The sequence below is a fragment of the Colletotrichum abscissum genome (genome assembly GCF_030869225.1).
Source record: "Colletotrichum abscissum strain IMI 504890 chromosome Unknown Scaffold_68.1, whole genome shotgun sequence".
Taxonomy (NCBI): Eukaryota; Fungi; Ascomycota; class Sordariomycetes; order Glomerellales; family Glomerellaceae; genus Colletotrichum; species Colletotrichum abscissum.
Window position 1 is genome coordinate 16,028 of NW_026850512.1, and position 17,928 is coordinate 33,955.

At 54.3% G+C, this 17,928-nt stretch overlaps 3 protein-coding genes across 3 annotated transcripts; 2 read left to right on the plus strand and 1 right to left on the minus strand.

The window, feature by feature from the left end:
- Positions 1-743: 743 nt before the first annotated feature.
- CABS01_15496 (uncharacterized protein) lies at positions 744-1,008 on the plus strand (the record flags this gene model as incomplete). Its single annotated transcript, XM_060548831.1, has 2 exons — positions 744-901; positions 981-1,008. 2 exons carry the CDS (start codon positions 744-746, stop codon positions 1,006-1,008), a joined length of 186 nt encoding a protein of 61 aa, XP_060391713.1.
- Positions 1,009-5,177: 4,169 nt separating this feature from the next.
- CABS01_15497 (uncharacterized protein) lies at positions 5,178-6,419 on the minus strand (the record flags this gene model as incomplete). The annotated part of the gene is made up of 1 exon (XM_060548832.1): positions 5,178-6,419. The coding sequence occupies one exon, from the start codon at positions 6,417-6,419 to the stop codon at positions 5,178-5,180; it is 1,242 nt and encodes a 413-aa protein (XP_060391714.1).
- Positions 6,420-15,972: 9,553 nt separating this feature from the next.
- On the plus strand, positions 15,973-17,827 carry CABS01_15498 (uncharacterized protein; the record flags this gene model as incomplete). The annotated part of the gene is made up of 4 exons (XM_060548833.1): positions 15,973-15,991; positions 17,404-17,614; positions 17,679-17,727; positions 17,795-17,827. The coding sequence occupies 4 exons, from the start codon at positions 15,973-15,975 to the stop codon at positions 17,825-17,827; spliced, it is 312 nt and encodes a 103-aa protein (XP_060391715.1).
- Positions 17,828-17,928: the final 101 nt, after the last annotated feature.

A 17,928-nucleotide genomic window follows, 5' to 3' on the forward strand; every position in this document is an offset into this window, starting at 1 on the left:
GCCAGCATTGTCACAAGCCAAGCAACCCAGGTTTATTCCCAACGACTGGACACATCTCATTTACTCGATTGTTCAAATGTCAGCATTCACCTGGATATCCGCGTCATGTCTCGTCTCTTCTCTCCCGCACCAGCCAATCTTCCGCCCTTCCCCGGGAGCATTGGCCGCTTGAACTTACACGGCAGGCGACAGTGCACAATCCTTTGAAGGGCGGCCTCGCCCGCATGCGCTGTCTCGAAAAGCAATTCCATCTCAGGGCTCTTCGAATCGGAACGCCTTCCAAGTAGGCCAAAGACGCCATGCCGCTCTCCCCCAGACTCCCCCGGTCTCCACTTCTCTTGCAACTTGCTTCGTGGCTTTGGCGATCGATTTTTCAGAAATCACCACGCCCATTCTCATAGGCTGTACGTACCGTATAGTCTATCCTCTCACCCTCTGTGGGAGAGGCCTGCATCTACCACACCATCTCGTGTGCCAGTGGGTGTGTCCAGTTCGACCTATCGCTTCAAAATGTTATGGCGGTGAGGAAATAGGCAGGTAAACCACGCATGCGTGGCCTTGAAATTCTGTTTAGAGAAACAGGCACAGACAAGAGTCGTGCGCATCGAGGCAGCCATTTGGAGGCGCTCAGAAGAGACACAACAGAAACGCGTTGCCTTGGATAGGTTTCCAGTAGCTGATACCGAAAGATAACACCATTGAGCTGCAGCGGACGGACTACCGCTATTGCGGCCCTCATCGCAATGCCGCCCTGCGCTCGGTGGACGCCTCCTCGAGGCCGCTCTACAGGACACATCGCGACGGCTAAACGCCAACGTTGCACCGCGTCCGAAACCATACTTACAGGACTGCTTTACGGCGTCGGAAGTGGTGATGCGCCAGGACTTGCGAATAAGGGCTGGTATGCCAATACCCGGTGAGCAAGCCATGGCTGACGCTCTCACATGTGACGAGTCTTCTCGTAAATGCGACCTACACAGTACACCGGACCTGGCTCAAAGACTCTAGCTGGCGAGGTGGTTCGCGCGCCGCCTCAGCTGCGACAGGGAGAAAAGGACTGGCAGTTTGCATGTGCCTTGACTCACTCGTGAATCCGACAACAAGTGGGCGGCATTCAACGATTCAGCCCAAAACCTTGGGGCATGATAATCAGGCCGGAGTTGTCATCGTCTGAGGAAAGGGACGGAAAGGAACCGCAACGCAATCTGGCAGTCAGACTTGTGCACGAAACATTGTTTGGTGGCTTCTGCTGCTGCTGCTGCTGCTGCTGCTGCTCTCTCGGCGCACAAACCAAAGGAGCTGAATTTTGATGAGCCGGAAGAGTTTACGAGTTGCGTTCCTGGCCCAACAGCATCTCGCCACCCAACTACCGAGCCCACCACCCCTTGGTGGCCGAAAATGGGATACGGCAAGGGCAAAAAGCAACCATCCCCAGAAAGCTAACCCACACCATCCCCCCCGCCATAGTACGGGGAAAATGACAGTGACATTTCCTGAGTCATCATTCACCGACCTCCGTTTGAAACTGGGGAACACTCAGGGAATTTTTGAATGTCACTGTCTTGGCCGCGCCCCCTTTTGGCCCCTCCGTTGCACAAAACAGCATCCGCAGGCTCCGGATGATGCTATTCTTGGCCGACAACATTTTGCTTGTGTCGTCGCAATGATCTGATATACACAGGGCGCTAGTCGGGGAGGGGGGAGGAAAAAAAAAAAAAACTCCATCCTTCCGGCCACGAAGATCCTATGGAGTTGTCAAACAATTTTCTTCTGGCTTTTCTTCTTTCCCCACGGAAACGAGGCAAAGTGTCAGAGTTGGTGCCAACGCAACGCCTTCATGCCAGGGACAGTGGGGCCGGGTGTGATATCATCCCCCAGAGAAATACGTAATGCCGTCCGTTCCAGACCTTTTTTCCCTCTCCTGAATCCCTGGCGAGGAGGGACAGAATGGTAGGGAAGAGAGCTCGAGAGCCGGAGGAGGGGTGCGGCATGAGAAAGGGTTGTTGACTTTTGCTGGAGGGGTCCTTGGGCCTTCAGGGGAACTGACTCTTGCACCTGCCCCGAAACTCCACACCAGCGCATCATTCCATCAGGTTTATCGAAATGTTCGTGCAAGTTGGCATGGGGGATTTGGCCGAGATATGGCACGACACAAGCAGAGAAAGTGGTTCTTGCTTCCTACCCTTTTCCCCTTCCTTCCAACCCATCTTGACGTAGGTGACTGGCAGGATGGGGTCTCGTGTGCCCCGTTCTCTCAAGTCAAGTCACGTCTTGGTCGAGATTTCTATAACGCCCCCATATTGCCCTATCTTTTTAATCTCCACGGGTCTCGGTCGATCAGGATCTACTAGCGTTCATGAGTCGGGGGGAAAGGCGGACCACCTAGGCATTGTCACTATTGATGACGATGTCGAACGACTGAGCAGTACAATCCTAGGCTTCCTTTTTTTCTTTTTCTTTTTTGGTGGCTCAGAGTCCGGGGAAAACGCGCGCTTGGAGTGAATCCGGCAGGCAAAAAGATGGGAAAATGCTGGATGCAGCCAGCCTGCAGGTTAACAAACTGCAGATTGCGGATACGACTTGATCAATGTATCCGTATCTATCCGCTTCAAAGTGACAAGCCCCCCGTTCAGTGCAGACGACGATCCAAAGGGGTAGGTAGGTATGGAAAGTTGAGTGGTGTCTCCTACCTCGATGGGGGCGTGTATATGCACGTGTCAGTTAACCGCCCAAGAGCCCACCAACCCCAGCCATGGAGCGACATGGTGCCAAGGAAAATGGGTGAAAGATAGGGCCTGAATGGGACAAATAACACCAACTAAAACATTGGAAAAATACAAATCCCCTATAGTTTTCTTCTTGTGTTCTTACATACGAATGGAGTTGGAAAGCTGGGGCTGGAATCGGAGATGGGGCTGGGGGGCTGGAAGATCCCATCTGTGCCTTGGTTTTTTGTATGAAGGGTTCTGCCTCACAGGGCTTAATGTTGGTTGGCAAGGGCGGGGGGGGGGGGGGGGGGGGTGTGGGGGGGGGGGGGGGGGGGGGGGGGGGGGGGGTGGGGGGGGGGGGGGGGTGGGTTGTGGTGGGGGGGTGGTTGGTGGGGGGGGGGGGGGGTGGGGGGGTGGGGGGGGGGGGGGGGGGGGGGGGGGGGGGGGGGGGGGGGGGAGTGAGTATCCGTACGTAAAGTTGTTACCTGTTTACGCCATCTATACTCACTTTAGGTCAGGTAATGACAAGTTTGACAAGAGAACAGAAAGTTGTGTCGTTGCGTTGGCCCTTTCGATGACACCCACCCGCGCATACCCGCGCAGAGATACAGGCACGTACGCAACACCCCCGGGGAACGAATACAACCGAGTCCTGCGGAATAGGCGGGATCAAGATTAAATAGTATTCCGATTTAGTACCCGAACTTTTTGCTTTATGAAAAGGGTGTGAGTGTACCAGAAGCTGTACTTGAACGAACTAGAACAAGGGGGGAGGTTATTCCCCCCCCCCCCCCCCGTTGTTTCTTTGCAACTCAGTGATAGTCGAGCGAAATTCCATCAGAATTGTTCCACAAACTCCGGTGGGGAAGGCATGTAGATGTACGGATCTGGGCAAACAAAAGATCTTGAGAGGAGTTGAGAGAGAAGGGAGAGAGGGGTTTGGTTTGTCTTTTTTTTTTTCCAATTCCCCCAGAACCATGCCGCCAGTTTTGAGGTAACCTTGATCAAAAGAGGCGCCTCATCTTCCCCAGAAATAATTCCCCAGTCCGCCACCGTAACCCCAGAAAAAAAAAACCCCCCCTTTGAATTATCCCCCCCCCCCCCCCCAAAAGGGTCGAACCTCTTGTGTGGCTTGAGGCCTCTCCATGATGATTCGACGTATCATTCTCGTGGTTTGGCAGCTGTTTGTGGGGGAAAAGACGATGCGTAGCGACTCTGACTCTGAACTTGCCCCATTTCTGTAAAGTCCCGTCTGGGGCAAAGTTGCGCAGATTACGTACGGCGTCATACCCCTTAGTACCTACCTACCTTCTCTCTAAAGCGTGTGGGGTGGGGGTGGGGGGGCCCGGGGGGAAAAGTAAGAGAGGGATGGGATGGTGGAGGGGAAACGCCCGCGCAGCAGCCCGCGAACCCCGGACACCACCAAAAACCGTCCACCACACCCTCCCTTTCCCCCCCTTTCCAACCCATCATAGGGAAAAGAGAGAGAGAGAGAGAGAGGGAAACAAACGGCCGCCTGGGCACGGGTTCCGATCGTCGGTGGTGGTGGGTGTTTCTTGGTCACACCCCAGATGCACCCTCGCACACATCACATTTGCAAACACGAGGGGGGGGAACAAATCAGTCCACTGTTTGAGAGACACACACACACACAAGCAGATAGAGTCCCGTTTTAGGTCACTAGATTCATCACATCAAACGGCGAGGAGTTGGAACGCTGTTGAAAGTGTGGGGGGGAAGATCTGTTTGGATTTCTCCTTCTCGAGTTTGTCGAGGGTTTATCGAGTAAATCTCTTTCTAAGAACAGTTGTCAAGGAAAACAAGCTTTCGTCCAGCCAGCCTAGGCGGCGACGTTCGTCGTAAAGAAAATCCAGACATAAAAAAAACCAGTAGACCAGAGTGTTAGCGCTATCTCTGCGCTTCAAAAAAACAAAAAACCCGCCCAAAGAGGAAGAAAATCCTCTCGCGTACACCGCCCAAAGTTGTTCCCGCCGTCTATAGGTTGATATCTTGGTTTGTCTCCGTCCCATCGCCGATACAAGCAAATCCGTGACACAGATGAGAAAGGACGGGTTTTGTAACGACCCGTTGACGTTCTCATACACACACACACACACACACTCACAAAATCCCTATATCCATCACACACAAGAAAGAGAGGAGAAAAAAAGACACAAGAAAAATGAGTTTTGCTTTTCGTTGTTGTTGAGGGGTGAGGGTGCAGTCGTATTTCCGATCTCTGGTTGTTCGTCCATCGAGGTAGGAGTGAGTCTATAAGATTGAGTGTAGCCGCCACTGCAAAAGAGGAGCCCATCGAATTCTTTGGTTTGTTTGTTGTTTGGTGATTAGATAAAGAAGTCGTGGTCGGCCAACTCTGCCAATTCGAAAATACCCGGAAACGCCATTGTTCTTCTATCCCGTCTATTGCCCAGGTCGTCAGGTCATGCCACTTTAAGGTTGTCGTTCCCGTTACATCCGATCCATGAGGTCACCGCCGGCAACGCTGCCAGTGGTGGAACTCCTGCCGCTCTGGAAACCGTCGTTTCCGTCCAGAAGCTGGTGAACACCAATCTTGGGGACTGGCAGTTTTCTGCCGGCGTCAGGCCGGCTGATAATGTCTGCCAGAGAAGCACCGTTCCGAGTGGGGGTTCCGGCGCTGGTAGGCGCGGGAGGGGGAGGCAAGTAAGGAGTCTCCAGGTGAGGCTCGAGAGGAGCCAAAGCAGGAGGTGCCGCGTGCTGCAGGGAAAGATTACGGAGAGAAGGCAGCTCGTAGCCCATGGGACGAAGTCTCGGGGAGTGAGCGGGTGTAGCGATAGGGGTGTGGTCGGGAGTAGGCGACAAGGAGTCGTGGGAGAAGGTAGGGGAGGATGGTGCCGTGGAGTTGGGCGAGTTGGGGCGAGATCGCTTTGCGTGGCGAGAGCCAGCGTAGTGGTCATCGTTGTGCTCATCGTTTGAGTGCGATCTCGACATGTGGTAAGCCGAGAGAGAGGGGAGGTGGCCGCGCGAGTTGTGCAGGCTGTGGGAGTAGTAAGGGTGATGTCTGGCAGAAGAGCCGTGGAAAGGCGGTGCGGTGAGCGTCTCACGCTCAACCTGGTTCGCAGCCTTTGCCAGGATAGAGATGTCCATGTTGGACTGGCCCTGCATCTGGCGGCCAAAGGGGCTGCCGTGTCCCGGGTGAGCGGGCAACACGTACTGAGAAAACGAATGCGGCGGCGAGACGTTGGGCGAGGACAAGCTCGAAGTAGGCGCAGAACGAATCGTCTTGGGTGCGGGAGGAGGAGCCATCATGCCATCCTGGGGCAAATGGGGCTGAGGACCAGAGTTGTACTGGTTCTTGCCTCTCCTTGAGTTAGGGTTGCTGTGTATTCTTGAGTGGCGGGTGAGCTCGTCTGAGCGAGAGAACTTCTTGCTGCAGCCAGGGTACTGGCAAGCGTGAGGCTTCTCTCCAGTATGAGTGCGGATGTGTCTCGTCTGGTGCTCAAGGCGGTGGAAGGCCTTGTCGCACAAGGGGCACTTGTAGGGACGCGGAAGCTCGTTCGGGTTCTCGGCGGTCTGGCCGGGGAGAGGACCCTTGGGCTTCAGCTCGTTGAGAGGACCAAGCCTCGTAGTTTCCATGGCATCGCCGGACATCATTGTGTCGTTCTTATCGGGGTTGAGTAAACTTGAAAAGTTGAAAGGAGATGGTTGTGTCTGCTGCATGTGATCGCCCATTTGCCCTGATAATCCAGAGCTGGGCCGCTTTGCGGGAGTAGTCGAACCCTTTCTCCTATTCTGTCCTTTCCAATGGTAGTCGACGATGATAGTCGTCGATATGTATTGTATAACCGGACTCGAGTATCGTGAGTGCGGTTCCGAGTTGCTGTATGTTGCTTGTGGTGTGATAAGTGGGCGTGGATGAGGGAGTCGAGAGAGTGCGGATGAGATGGGTGTGGGAGGTCGGCTGGATATATAAGTTATGCGAGGTTGAGTGGCAGTGGTGGTGGGTGGGTGTGTGAAAAAAAAAAGCTTTGGCGGCTTTTGGGGGGGGGGGGGGGGGGGGGGGGGGGGGGGGGGGGGGGGGGGGGGGGGGGGGGGGGGGGGGGGGGGGGGGGGGGGGGGGGGGGGGGGGGGGGGGGGGAAAGGGGGGGGGGGGGGGGGGGGGGGGGGGGGGGGGGACTGGGGGGTGGCCCGGGGTAAGTTGGCTGGTCCTGGGAGAGATGACAATGACAGTAGGTTGGCGTAATAATTTTCTTCCAAAAAGAGGAACAGAGTAAAAGTTGGGGAAGGAGGGAGGGACGGGGCAATAGGTTTAAAAGAGACAGGAGAGGAAGATGCGTGGAGGTAGACAGGCACAGGGTGCTACGGTATTCCCAAGGTAGAGAGAGAGGGAAAGCAGGTAATGAAGGAAGAGAGAGAGAAGAAAAAAGAGAGAGAGAAAGAGACGTGGGGAGTGAGGTGTGTGTGCAAGTCACCTCCAGTTCAAGTTACGAGGTGGGAGAGAGACGGCGAGGAGGGTGTGGATTGTGTGGACGGTGTGGATGACGGGATGGGGTGTGGGCGGTCCCAATCGCAGTCCCAATCCCAGACCAGACAAAATGGGGAGGAAGAAGGGCAAGGGAAGGAACCTCAGAGCAGGGCGTGGGCAGTTTCTCGGACGCTCTTTCTCACTCTCATTCTCACCTACTTCCTCGGCCTGGCCTTGTTGGAAACTGGTCGTCCCTGTACGAATACTTCCTGGACCCGGTCCCGACCCTGACTGGCTTCCCATGGACGGTACACCGCACAAGTACTCCCTAAGTTGTGCTTGGCTCCTGAATAACCCGTACTGAAATGTGTAGATACACTCTGCAATCTGCCATGTGTGAGTTTCGACCTCAGCCAGCCAAGGTTTGCTAAGGAAGTCTACTCTTTACTGAATTCGCACCATTGTCTTTTGGAATCTTCCCCCCCGGTCTTCTTTGCTCGTGCTCATGCTTGGCCATACTTGTAACCGTGTCTCTACGCCCTTCTGGGGCTCCCCAAGAGAAGAAAACGGGGCTCTTGATACAAACTTGTCTCCCCCAGTTACCTAACGAATAGTCAGAGAAGGGCACCAGAAGAAGCCCAGGAGCCACCAACTACGACGCAAAATACGGATCCAATACCGGCGCAGAGGGAAGGTACACCAAAAAGTGGGCGGTACTTTGTGGAAAGGATGACGGGGTTCGATTTTGGGTGCGGGTGCGAATGCGGGCCCCCATGGCTTCCTCTCACCCCATAATCCCATTTCAGCGTCAAACCCGCCAGCATCAGAGAGAGCAAGCGCACTTGCGCGGCGGGGCCCAGCTATACCTTGTGGGCGCATCGGCGGCAGTACGGAACTTCTCTACGGTAGGTATGGAGGTGTACAGTATGGGGTACCTACCGGCTGGATATTCGTTAGTCGACACTCAACACAGAATCCCAGACTGTCAGATTCACACCGGCCGCGGCAGCCGTGGAGTAATCGGACAGGGCTGGAAGAGGCTCGGTATGTAAGGTACGGGGACGAAGTACGGAGTACTGGTTGCTTCGCAGAAGGACGAGCGTAAAAGACGGGGGGAAAGGCTTGGCTAAACCGCCATGGACTGGATGAGGTACGTCGTAGACGGAAGATATCCGTGATGAAGTGACAACGGGGGGAGGACCAGGCCAGTCATGACTGCCAGGTAGGGATAGATGTTTTACCGTGGTAGGAGGCGGCAGCGAGCACCTGCGAAAGAAAATAGACCGGGTGTGAGACTTGTGTGGATGAGGGCTACCTCACAGCCAGGAGCCAAGAGAGAGGCAGAGAAAGATACCGCGAGAGCGCGCTGGTGTGTGTGAAACTGCGAGTGTGTGTCGTCAACCACAAGCCACGCCGCTACAATCTCAGCAAGAAGTCAACGATGATGACCAGCAGGGAGTCCAGCATGTGGGTGGGAAGAAGGGGGGGCGTGAGGTAAACCGATACTGACTCTGTTCCCATACGTTATTTACGCGGGTGAAAGGGGAGAGAGGAAGAGCCCGAGAGAGGACGGGGAGTGAAGAGGCGTGTACTTTGGAAAGAGAAAGGGCGTGTCGCAGCCGGGGGTTTGGACTCCACTCTCCACAATTCCGACCCCACTCTAGGAAAAAGCCAAGAGCGACGTGCTCTGCTCTCCCGGAGAGATCGGTACGTATCGGCCCTGTTAGAGATGGATCCAATGCTCTTTTTTTTCCCGCCTCGGACGAGGAAGTACCCGAGTACCTCTATCCAAGCTCAAGACCTGAAGCACATCAGGTATCTCCGCACCAGAGCGAGAGGTACTCCGTAAGGTAAGGTACGCGCACCATCAGATACCGACGTGGTTTTGCGACAGGTCGGGGGAAACTGGGGATCAGTACGTACCCTCTCTCTTCAGCTTTTTCCCTTCACCCACACTTTTCTTTCTCTTCCTTCGCCTCGTTGTATTCCGGTCCATAATTTTCACCTGTCAATCTATACAGATTCTGTGTGGAGTACGGATTGTGTTCCGTACAGTTGTGCTCATCATTAGCTTTTTACCTTGTGCTATGCCCGGCTCTGCTGGCACCATCCGACAAGGCAAGCACCTCTGCTGTAGTACCCAAAGGCAAATCGTGGTGGCATCATCATCACCGCCATCATTGCCAACACCACCACCACCATCACCATTATCTCCGTAGTAGTCAGCACAGGCAGACAAGAAGAAGGGAACGGAACCATACCGCCGTGTCGGTCAGCAAAGTGCGCAATCAGGCAGGCAGACAGGATTTTTTTTTTCTTTCCGTTGGTGCCCATCGTGTGTTCCGACTCTTCACACCCTCATCCTTCACCGTTCCCGCCCAAGGCCCAAATCATGGTGCACTATTACACCATCGTTCCATGCCAGAGGCATAGGGACCCTTATCCTCAGCAGAAGTAGGTGCTCCGTAATAGTCGTAGGACTGTGAGGAAAGAAAAAAATCTTCTTTCTTCCTTTTTGTCATGCCGGGTCTGCGTAGTCCGTCTTGGTATGGCGGCCGTGGTGGGAATGCTCAAACGGTGCCCTGCGGCCTGCCTGACTTGCTAGCTTGGCCGTGGTGAATCCTCGGCCTCATTCGCAATATTGCCTATCCACCCAACGTATCCGTCCGCCCCCTTCGTGGTTCAGCACTTCAGTCGTGGTCCCCCGTATTGGCATCGCCGCCGCTATTCCCGCCGCTCGAGAATCCCCACACCACTTTGACCTCCAGGACCCAACACCAATCTTCTAAAGACATCGTGAACCACATCTCGGTCTATTGCCGACACGTGCTTAGTTCTCCGCGGTCGATATCTGCTCAGGACGGAGTATCGATGGGGCGAGCATCGTGAATAATACGACATGGCCCTTGTGCAACGTGGGCAGCACAATCGTCAGTAATCTTAAAGAGACTTTTTTTTTCCCTCCACGCCTCGCCCATCTCATCCCATGGCCCTTGGCCATCCCGCTTTCCTTTCCCCAGGCCACCGAGATTAGCATCCCCCAGCCTGGTCCCGGCTTGTCCTCACCAACGACCCTGACTTGCAATTTCTGTGTGGGCGGACGCGGGGGGGCGGTGAGGCAACGGAAGTGAGTGGTGGCTTGGTTCTTGATAAACCCCAAGCTTGTGCCACCATACTCGTGTCTGATTGGTCCGCCACGTTCTTGGGAAGCTATTCAGGGAAGTAGAGAAAAAAAAGAGACGACGAAGGCAGACGAAGGAGAAGAAAAATGCAGGGGGAAAAGAGACCCCTCGTCACGCAATGTGCCGCCCAAGTCACCTCGCCCATGGCACAATTGTCCCGGCTCTCCGCTCATCGCCAGTTTTTACCCCGTGGGAATGAAGGCACAACCTTGACCCGCGGGCGCCTGCATTTATTGGCAAGAAAGAAATCTGGGGGAAGATGTCGGCCCAAACAGAGACAATATTTCGTTTTCTTCTCCACGGGGAATCCCCAATCATGCCCTCAACTCACGAGTATCAGCTGAGGAGAGAGGATGCCGGCATTCAATTCGCCTCAATCCCGACCGGGGGATCGCCCATGCCCCTTGCCGCGGTGCCAATCCAGGCCGCATCGTGGCATGGCCGCCATTGTCAGTCAGGCCTGAGCAAGGCGAAGCGCATACAGAGAAGAGACAGAGCCCAATAAGCTTGTTCGATGCTGTTCTTCCTCGCCCAAGCCGCAGTCCTCGTGCATCGTTGCTCGGAGCCTGCGGCAGGTCCTCAGGCGTCTATAGGTAGACCTATCTTTGTGCAGGTCGTATCACAGGGCGCAGGACAGCCTGTCCGAGCTGGCACGGTGCCGCGATTCGACTTCCTCAGCTCACCATGAGATGATGTCGGACTGTAACCCCGCGGTGTGGGGGGCTCCTCGCTTCATTGTGCTTGCACTGGTAAGACGATGAGAACTGTTGGCCAGCGGATGAGAGGCAGCCAGCAAATGGTGACTGTACCAACTCACAAGCGCCGCTTTGAGATGTAACTTTGCGGCCCAAGTCGAGATATCTGCTTTCTTGCCCATCGCCTCGTCGCCCTACTTTGCTCTTGCCTTGTCACTCAGAGGGCCGAGCAAAGCCCAGCGAGAGCGGCTCGTTTGAATCGCAATGTGTTGGCCCGTCTTTACGAGCGTCCTTGGATCGCAATTCCGAGCCCTTACCTCAACACCGGGGTCCCGGCGGGGGTGTGGGGGCCGCTGCTTCTTAGCTTCCCTCCTTCGAGATAAGAGTCTGGAGCGGTACCGGATCCCCAGTAGCCATTGCGCACATTGTCTCTCTTCACCATGAAAGCCACCAGGCGTCCAAATCACCAGACACCCTACAAGAGAATTACCTCCACACAAGTTGATCTGCCTCACCACAATACAACAATGTGAATGGGGCCTTGGTCATCCGGGCCGCCCAAGATGAGTCTCAAATCTCAAACCTCTCAGCCGACCCAGTCAAAGAATGAGGCCAACAAGAGAATCAGCATTCGTTGGTGCGATTCTCGACCTTGCAACCTTGTGTGTCTCGGTTGTCTCCTGTCACGACTCCGCAGCGCGTTAAGCGCGAGAAAAGAGCCTTGTCGCAGATGAGTCAAATTTCCGCATCGCATCGTGACTTCTTCAGCGCTCGTCAGCGCGAGACGTGATCTTCAATAGATAAGACGCATAGTATCCGTAATCGCTGGGGCTCTCTGGACTCTCTTCGGCTTGGTTGTTGTTCCTCCACCCTGTGCATATGTTCACCGAGCACTAGGCTTGACACAGGGTAGGCGCTTCTGCGGTTCGGCAGCCCTCGGTAGTCACTGGCCGAGGACAACAGGCTCCGCTGGCCCTCGGCTCGCCTCTCGGTCTGCGAAAACGCAATGGCGTACTCCGTATGAAATTCCGCAATCCCTTGGCTGTTGCGTAGTGAAGCCGCGCTCACCGAGTCACCAGCTATCGCCGCCGAGCTTCGGACCTTCGTCGGAATCATAACATTTGACTCTTTCCTTCTCAGGAGCAAGATTCAGAAAGACTCTAGTCCCGCCTATGTTATATCGTTGTTCCATGAGCCGCTATGTAGCACTGGTTATGTTCCCAGCCTCGGGTTTCCGTTTTTGTCTTCGACGGATAAGCGGGAATGCATCCTCTCTAGCGACAGGAGAGGCGTCGCTCCTCCAGGATCCAGCATCGGAGAAGGGTGTCCTCGTTGCGGTAATTGCAAGACCAAGGACCCCTCATTTAGCCAGAAAAGAGCCTCCCCCATAATCCAAATGGGACAGAACGTGGGGGCGTCGTGTCACCACAACCATCCGAAGCTCTGGTCCTAGGATATCGCCATCAAGCCACCAGGTCTCCCATTGGCGTCGCAAGACCTGTGATCTTCGAGCGGCGCCACATCCTCTATTGCCTCCCTGCGTAGTAGCGCCAGGTCCGTAATTGCATGCGATAACCCCAGGTGCCACGGGCGCCCAGCTGGCCAGATTGTCAGCCGGGCGTTGAACTGCCTTTCAAACTTCCTTCTATCCAGGTGCCTACTCCGTACGGTCCCTCGGGCTGCGAGGTGCGCTAAGCTCGATTCGGGAATTCCGGGGGAGACCCTTTTGACCATGTTCCCAAGATTTGGGGTACCCAGTGCTGTGAGATCTCTCATCCCCAGATTCTTTCTCCTCACCGGTGGATTGCTTGATTTTCGTCGGACGAGAGGCTCCGAGCCCGTGAGCCATGGCGTAAAGCATGCTCCGGTACGCCAAACATAGCATTGCTATCGCGATGTACCCGTGTGTAAACCGAGTCAGGCTGTTGATACTCGGGGCGCCTAGGCACTCTGTGATGGCATGGGTCGACAGAATGAGGTGATTCGTTTGATGGAAACAAATGTGTTTGGCAAGGGAAAACTGCCATGGAGTCGACACCTCCACTATTGGATTTGTCAAACAGTTCCAACGCCCCATTGCTCTAGAAGTCCAGAGTCCAGAAATCTGTCGAATTTCTTCTCCCGCTACACACACCTCTATCCCGCCCCCGGACTTCTCCACGTCTAGATCTGGCTGGCCGGTACGTCTGATTGCTGCGCTACTCGTATTTCCAGGGATGGCAAGATATCTAGGTATTCGCAGACATGTCCATGGACGCCAAACCAAGCCCTCTCTGGCTGATTGGTTAGTCGTGCAGAATCCCGAATGTCGTGTATTGTTCCGTTCATTTTGACGAGCATTGATAGCGGACTAGCGAATGGAAGTTGTCCAATCTACAAGCCAGGGTGCTCGGTCGAGTCGTGACTTTCTCAGGGGTATCAAAAAACGGGAAGGCGCCAATCTCGAGTCGGGTATCAGCTAGCTGGACGTCGACTCTGCCTGCGGCTCTTTGCTTCGTCCCCTTCCCCAGCATACCCAGCAAAGAGATAAAGCTTATGCAGTGGACAGATAGCTTTCACGGCTATCCTTGTTGATGTCGAGACCACAATTAAATTGATATGGTTTGCTCGTGAGTTCTCTCTGAACATGTCGCCGAGGCTCGCCCGCAACTTAACATGGACTCCCGTCTTTGTCCTAGAAAAAGCTTTCATATCTCGACCGCCATTGGAAAATGACCACTCCAATTTGCACATGTATCTGCATAGCTTGCGTCGCCCTCCGGCCGGATTGGGACGCAATTGTGACATGCGAAGAATCATACGCTCATCGCATGATTGTGGAGGCTTCCACCAAATATGTTCGAAATTTCCGATGGATCTCGCGGGGCTGCAACGACGAACTTGCCTACCACGCATGTACCGCATGCGCGGGGGTTGCGAGACCTCTACATTTTTAACAGCGGCAACAATAGCAATAATGCATAGTCCTGGAGCTTGAGTTGCATCTTGCTTTGTATCGTGCTGTTGTATGAGACAGGCCCGTTGTTGTTCGCGCGGGGAGAACCCCGCTGGCTGGTTCGCTGTTTCTACCGCGGGCGGACACCCTCACTTGGGCGTTTCTGTTGTTGCTTTACAAACCTCCGTGTCTCGCTTGGACCGGGTTCATGACGGCTGAAAGATAAGACCTGCGAGTCCAGAGTCCGGGGCTATAAACTCAAAGAGTGCACTGGTTAAAACTCTGGACAAGCGTCGGAATGACTGGCTCTTGTAAGACTTCGCAATGCCGCCAGCGGGCGCATTATCGCTCAATTTTCTCGGGGGAACTGTGGGCTTCCGCAGTTGTCCTCAGAATCGATTGCGAGACTCGCCCAGCATGAGTCAGTTGTTGCTTCCTGCGTTCGACGGTCGAGCGGAAATGAACCGAGCTCTTCAGAGACAGATTGGATCTGCCAATGCTTCCCCAGACTCCCCTTCACTTTGAACATCCCCGCAAAGTACTTGGAGAGGCCAAGGCGGTAGCTCTTGAAGCTAGAATCCAAGGGCCAAGGGTCGTACCGGTATCATGTGCTTTCTGCCTTGGGTGAAGATTGACCCGAGTTTCTTTGCCGGGACACGCCCGTGTTTGAAACCAGCTTCCTGAAAAGGGCAATATCTGAAGGCGTGGGAATGAGCCGGGGATGGCGCTGCACTAGGGGGTTGATATACAGGGTATGTATATAAGTGTGGGGAGAGAAGGGAGCACGCCCAGAGGTGTGAAAGTTGAACGTGGTGTGTTGATTTGGTTCCGAGTCCCAGTTTTCTGAGGGAGGTCGAGATCCCGAGATTCCCCGAAAGCACAAGCAAACAATTAAGCCAACTGCTCATCCCATGAAGCAGAGGTTTGGTTTGGTAATAGCTGGCGGCATGTGAGTGGCGCTTATGAAATCTCTGTTGTATCCTAGATGCCTTAGGTGAGATGCAAACAGACGAATTGACGGCACTGAGAGTCGTCCCTCAACGGAACATCGCCCAGGAGATTTTGAACCCTGGATTGCCCCTCGTTCCTATCACATGTGAAAGATAAGCAGATAGAGAGGGGGGTACCCCAGAAGCAATCTGTCCCCTTTCGCGAGAGAACAAACCTTAGCATGATGTCAGCGGTAAAGCTTGGAACCGCATTCAGCAAGTTGGAGAAACGGTAACATTCTTCCACATGTAAATTCTGGAGAAGCGCGTACCTTGCATCGCACATGCAGAGGGGAAAGGGTCTGGCCAGAATTGCCGTTCGAAAACGAGAGTTTGATGGTGGCTGTTAGCCGCACCTGTAAGCGGGCGACTCCAGGCAATCTGAAGCGCCGTAGACTTGTAGCCCGAGCCCCAATATCGTCTCTCCACAAAATCTGTGGAATGAAAACCGCGGATGAGAGAAACTCCGCCTACCCTCCACGATCGACCCCAGGTCTCTTCACCTCGTGACGAGTGACCCCAGCAGCCACCAAGGGTCCTCATCAGCAATTTACACCAGCCTGCAAGATGAACGACATGTGTGCGGTGTCAATGCCAGCGAAGGAATGAGGATTCGTTGCCTCTGGGTCCTGGAATATAACGTGATCCGTCGACCCGAGCTCGGATATCGGGAAAGAGGAAGAGGTAAAGGTATTGTGGCTTACACTTCCACCTATGGCCCTTAGGCTGTGGGCATTGGCAGCTAAGCCGGTATGCTCTCCTAGTGCGGAATACCATCATGCTCGACAGTTGGCAGCACCGTCGCCAGGTAGACCCTTGAAGTCTATTGCATTGAGAAGTGTTGAGGCTCAGGCTTTAGGGCAATATTTAGCCGTGACTGTACGCATACATGTAAGGCACCTCGGGCCCTCGCTGTCGGGTATGTAGGACACATCTCTGATCTCCGCAAGGATCCTGCTGTGCATTTGTGAGAAGCCCGGCTTTTCTGTGGTTAGCCGTTCCGATTTCCGACCCGAGCAATGCCTATTCAACCGGTCAGTACGTAGTACGGAGTCAGATTCCGGGTATCCGTACAAATACGAAGACTAGCTTTCCACTTCGCGGCCCGACTTACACGTAGTTGCGTTCACCTGGATACTTGGGGGTGGCCTCAAGTCGGAAATTTCCTCAGCCTGAGCATGTCAAACCCCGCAAACCCCAGGTTGGATCATGCCGTGATAGATGAAGGTTAATCCGAATTATTGAGCATAATTGAGCCAAAGCGATTGGGGGCTCTTTCCGGGGCATTTTCCCCGAACGAGTGCTACCATCAGCAGCGTTCTAGTCAACCCTTCTCATATTCAGGCACAGTGCCTGCCGGCAGTAGTAAGTGTCGATACCAGGATCGAATATGGTCCGGTAGGTGAAACCACGAGTGAAGAGAATCGAGCGCTAGGGTTACAAGCAATAACGAGTCTGAGGTGATACCAGACCAGAGAGCCCAAGCTCGCTAGACTTATCGGTCTGGAAAGATGTGAAACCGTAGGGGTCCTAGAACGTTCCGAGTCGCTGTGAAAATAGACTCGCGAAGCCGTCGATGAGGAATCGAGGGAAATGCATACGCAAAACGGCACACTCGAGCAATGAACCCTGGCGGCCACGTTCCACCCGTTTGGCCCGGAAACACTGCCGTCAGTGCTGGCGATTCTTGTCGTCCGAAACTTGGCCAAGGCCCCGGAAAGGTCCTGAACGTTCCGGATGGTCGGTACCAGAAGGCTGCAAAAGCTGAGGCGGCTCGAATTAGACGTCTTGTCTTACTGAGTAGCATCGACGGACTCAGGCGGCAACGAAGGATTCCCAATGGAAGGTATCTTGTGCCAATCGTTCCCATGACTGGTACATGTTTCAGAAAGAAAGAGATGCAGAAACCACGATAATTCTGGAGGTGTCGGTGCTTGATTGAAGCCGCTGGTCTGGCGGTCAAAGTCATGAGGTTGGATGCGACTCGGTACGTCTACTCGACTGTGGTTTGAGGATCGCAGCGCAGCTCCTCATCGGAATGATGAAGGCTGGTCTTTTGTTCTTTGGAATTTAGTTTGGGTTGAAGTTGGGAAAACACCAAAAGATGATGTAAGATATCTTGAAATAACGCAGGTAGACCTCAAGGTAGGCAACCTGTCATCGCACAGCAAGAAGGTGCGCAGATTCCCTCAGCCACATGTCTGCCTGCCACAGGTGTGGCTGATGACCTCATGTCGAACACGTGTGAGGTTCACGCACTCGTACTGTGCGACTTTTTCAACTTCACGCCTTCAATCGGGACATATCAAACCCCGTCAGGCAAGATTTGAGGTCCTAGCAATGGAGAAATACCACTCCATACATCAGGAGGATATCTCTAGCTTCGACCTCCCTTCCACACGCATGTATGACCCCGTCCTCTAAACATCACAGCTCCTAACAGAGTGCAGATCGATTGCCTACAGTGTCCGCCGCTGACGCACTGGAAGAATTAGATGGCGGTGTCGCTAGATATGTCTCTACAGGTATTGGACGACTAGATGAGGCTCTCATATCTTCTTCATCTCTTCAGGCACCAGATCCGACAAGCGGGGGGGGCCTCCAGAGAGGACAGGTTACGGAGATTTGGGGACCACCAGGCTCAGGCAAGACTGCCCTAGGGTGAGTTGCCATTATGCTGTCCTGCAGACGACGCCATGTAGTCATGACTGACCCATCAGCAAAGTATTCAACTGGTCGCCAATGCGCTATGCGAGAGGCATGGCGCTGTGTGGGTAGGTCGGTTCATCTAATACTACCATGCACGGGAAGACGACGACGAGACTGACACACATATCAAAGATTGTGCGTATTCAGTTTGCGGCCATCGACTGAACGCGGTGATCGAGGCAGTGGAATCAACTCGGCCATCCAAAGACCCCGAAGCGGTGAAATCGGCCACGAACCACTTTGCACACTATAGCTGCCCCAGCCTG